Source organism: Triticum aestivum, chromosome 3A (genome assembly GCF_018294505.1).
Source record: "Triticum aestivum cultivar Chinese Spring chromosome 3A, IWGSC CS RefSeq v2.1, whole genome shotgun sequence".
Lineage (NCBI taxonomy): Eukaryota > Viridiplantae > Streptophyta > Magnoliopsida > Poales > Poaceae > Triticum > Triticum aestivum.
This window is the reverse complement of record NC_057800.1, coordinates 187278168-187280718: the sequence shown is the minus strand read 5'-3', so window position 1 is coordinate 187280718 and position 2551 is coordinate 187278168. Positions and strand designations below refer to the sequence as shown.

The 2551-nt window shown below is 48.6% G+C and overlaps 1 protein-coding gene across 1 annotated transcript; it reads right to left on the bottom strand.

The window, feature by feature from the left end:
* Window positions 1-356: 356 nt before the first annotated feature.
* Window positions 357-1843, bottom strand: LOC123058225 (glucan endo-1,3-beta-D-glucosidase). The gene is made up of 4 exons (XM_044481022.1): window positions 1596-1843; window positions 1101-1129; window positions 771-1005; window positions 357-684 (listed from the first exon to the last, which is right to left on the bottom strand). The coding sequence occupies exons 1-4, from the start codon at window positions 1669-1671 to the stop codon at window positions 659-661; spliced, it is 366 nt and encodes a 121-aa protein (XP_044336957.1). The 5' UTR covers window positions 1672-1843; the 3' UTR covers window positions 357-658.
* Window positions 1844-2551: the final 708 nt, after the last annotated feature.

The window sequence follows — 2551 nt, the reverse complement described above, 5'->3', positions numbered from 1 at the left end:
TAAACTTTTCGTTTCGTTTCGTATCCGATGGAAGTGGAACAGAGAAACGCAATGGTACTTGTTCACTTATATATATAACCCTTCCCCGTCATACGAATATAGGAGGATATCCACTATTCCCAGCAGCAGAAAATAGGAAAACTGTTTTTTAGAAGATCAAAGAGAAAAACTATGCTTTGGCCTGGACTCTGTATTTCTGTAGGTACTTCCTCCGTTCCAAATTACTTACTCGTCGTGGTTTTAGTTCAACAACCTGAAATTTGAACAAGTAATTTGGAATGGAGTAATTTGGAACGGAGGGAGTAGGTAACTGAAATTAAATCTTACGACCCACGTCATCAGGAGCACGACACACATGCAGTCATAGGACAACAATAATAAATAAGTAACCGGACAAACATGGATTAACAAGTTCCCCACCGGAGAGATCGATCAGTGAATGGATGGACATCTGACATCTCCAACAATAACAGGCAAACACAGACTAGCAGTTAACCCACACCAACACACACTCTGCACCTCAACAAATTAATCATCATGCTGGAGCAGTTAGTTACTGTAGCTCACAACAACATGCAGCTCCTCGCGCGACCAATTAAACACAAGAAGAACCTACTGCGACCCATCTGCATCGCTCGACCTCGGCGAGGAAGAGAGATCAGTAGTAGGTGCACGAACCGTAACCTGCAAAACGACCGCTGTCTGTCAGAGCTGTAAAGAATAATGGCCGAGATCTCTGCAGGTAGGCAGGCAAGTGGCTGGCCACTCACTGGGGTCGGACTTGACGACGATGCCCGAGTCGGCGAAGTAGCAGTTCCAGGAGTGCCGGCCGTTGGCGGCGTAGTAGAGGTTCATGGCGACGGAGGTGTGCGACAGCAGGTTGTTGGGGTTGTAGCACGGCCCGCCCGGCTGGATCACAGCGCAGCTGACGTTGGAGCACGCGTAGTTGATGTTGGCCTGCAGGACCTTCTCGTCCGACGACGGCTTCGCCATGCACCACGTTTTCTGCAAGTTGCCACCACCCAAGTTAGTTGGATCAGCAGATACACATGCATTGCTATGACGAGTAGAGAAGGAAGAGGGGGGCGATCTTAAGGTACCTGTGCCTCGGCCAGCCTCACGGTGCTTCCTGCTCAATCAACAACAGAGAAATGTCAGTTTCTTAGAAAAAATTTGTGAGTTGCTTCGGATCAAGTTCAACTGATGATTATTTTGGAACAAATGCGTATCTAAATCAAGAACACGCTGGTAGATCTTGGCAAGAAACAACAGCAAGATAGTAACTGGGTTCCGCCCTCTCATCTGAATTAGACGAGATAATTAACATGTACCACACTCCACTAATCATAACATCGACCACATTTTGGACCAAATCGACCAAAACATGGTGAAAAATGCGGCAGAAAAGTGCGATCCAGAGTTTCAGAAAGGAACAAAAACTGAAGAAAAAAGGTGGAACGAGTGGGCACAGTTTCCCTTTCTTTCTACAGGACAAAGCCATCGGAGCAACCCCACGGACCCTAGTACTGAACAAACAGTCAAACAGTGTTGCTGTGCTAGCAAGGTCGCCTAATCGGAGGAGGCAGAGAGGTCACCTGAGGTGAAGCAGAGGAGCACAAGCCCCAGAGAGAAGAGCAGGAGCGATGCAGATGGCTGAGACCCCCTGGCCATCTTGCTCTCCGGCACCAGCACCAGCACCAAGCAAGGAGGCCAAGACTGGAGGAGGAGAGGCCGAGAAGAGACAGGGAAGGGGCTGGGGTCTCTAGCTCTAGCTCTAGCAGTTTATGTGCTGGTTTATAAAAGATGGGGGAGGAAGGGAGCCGGAAAAGGTGGCTGCCGATTGATTGCCTTGTTGAGTGGAGTGGAGTAGATCCCACTGCAACTGCTGGGAAAAAAAAAAGAGGGTCTGGGCATGGGCATGGTCATGTGACTCTGGTCCCTGGCTTCTTCCCGGGGCAAGCTGCCATGTGCGCCTGGCGTGTACCAGCTTGAACTGGCTGGGTCTCTGATCCGATCACAGAGTTTGGTTCCTCTGCACTGTGCGCTTTTGGTTTCGGTTCGGACCACACACATGCAGCATTGACCGGCTTCCACTTTGACGGTGGCCTGCTCTGCAGTCTGCTCTGTCCGTCAGTCTATCTGATGTGTGCAAGTCAAGTCAAAGGGTGATCCTGTTTGAAAGCACCGATGTTCAGAGTTCAAACTGGATTGAATTTTCAGATCATGGTCTTTGTTGCTCAGTCCTATGATTATGAAGTTCATTTGAATAAAATTAGCTGTATGAGACGAACGGGTTCAGTAACGGGCAGATAGATCCACAGATCAGCGCTGGTAGATCGCGGTAGTCTGTAAAATAGCACTGGAAGAAGATCCGGACAAATCATCTCAATAATGATGGACATCATCATGAGCTTATCAAAAGTCACTTGCCCTTAAACGTGGTAGACGGGCCTTTGCTTGCTTGTAAGGTTCAGGCCTTGCTTTATTCCTGATTCTTTCCTTCCTCTTTCTACTTCCTAATTGTCTGTGCTCCCTTCCCGTCCCGCATTTT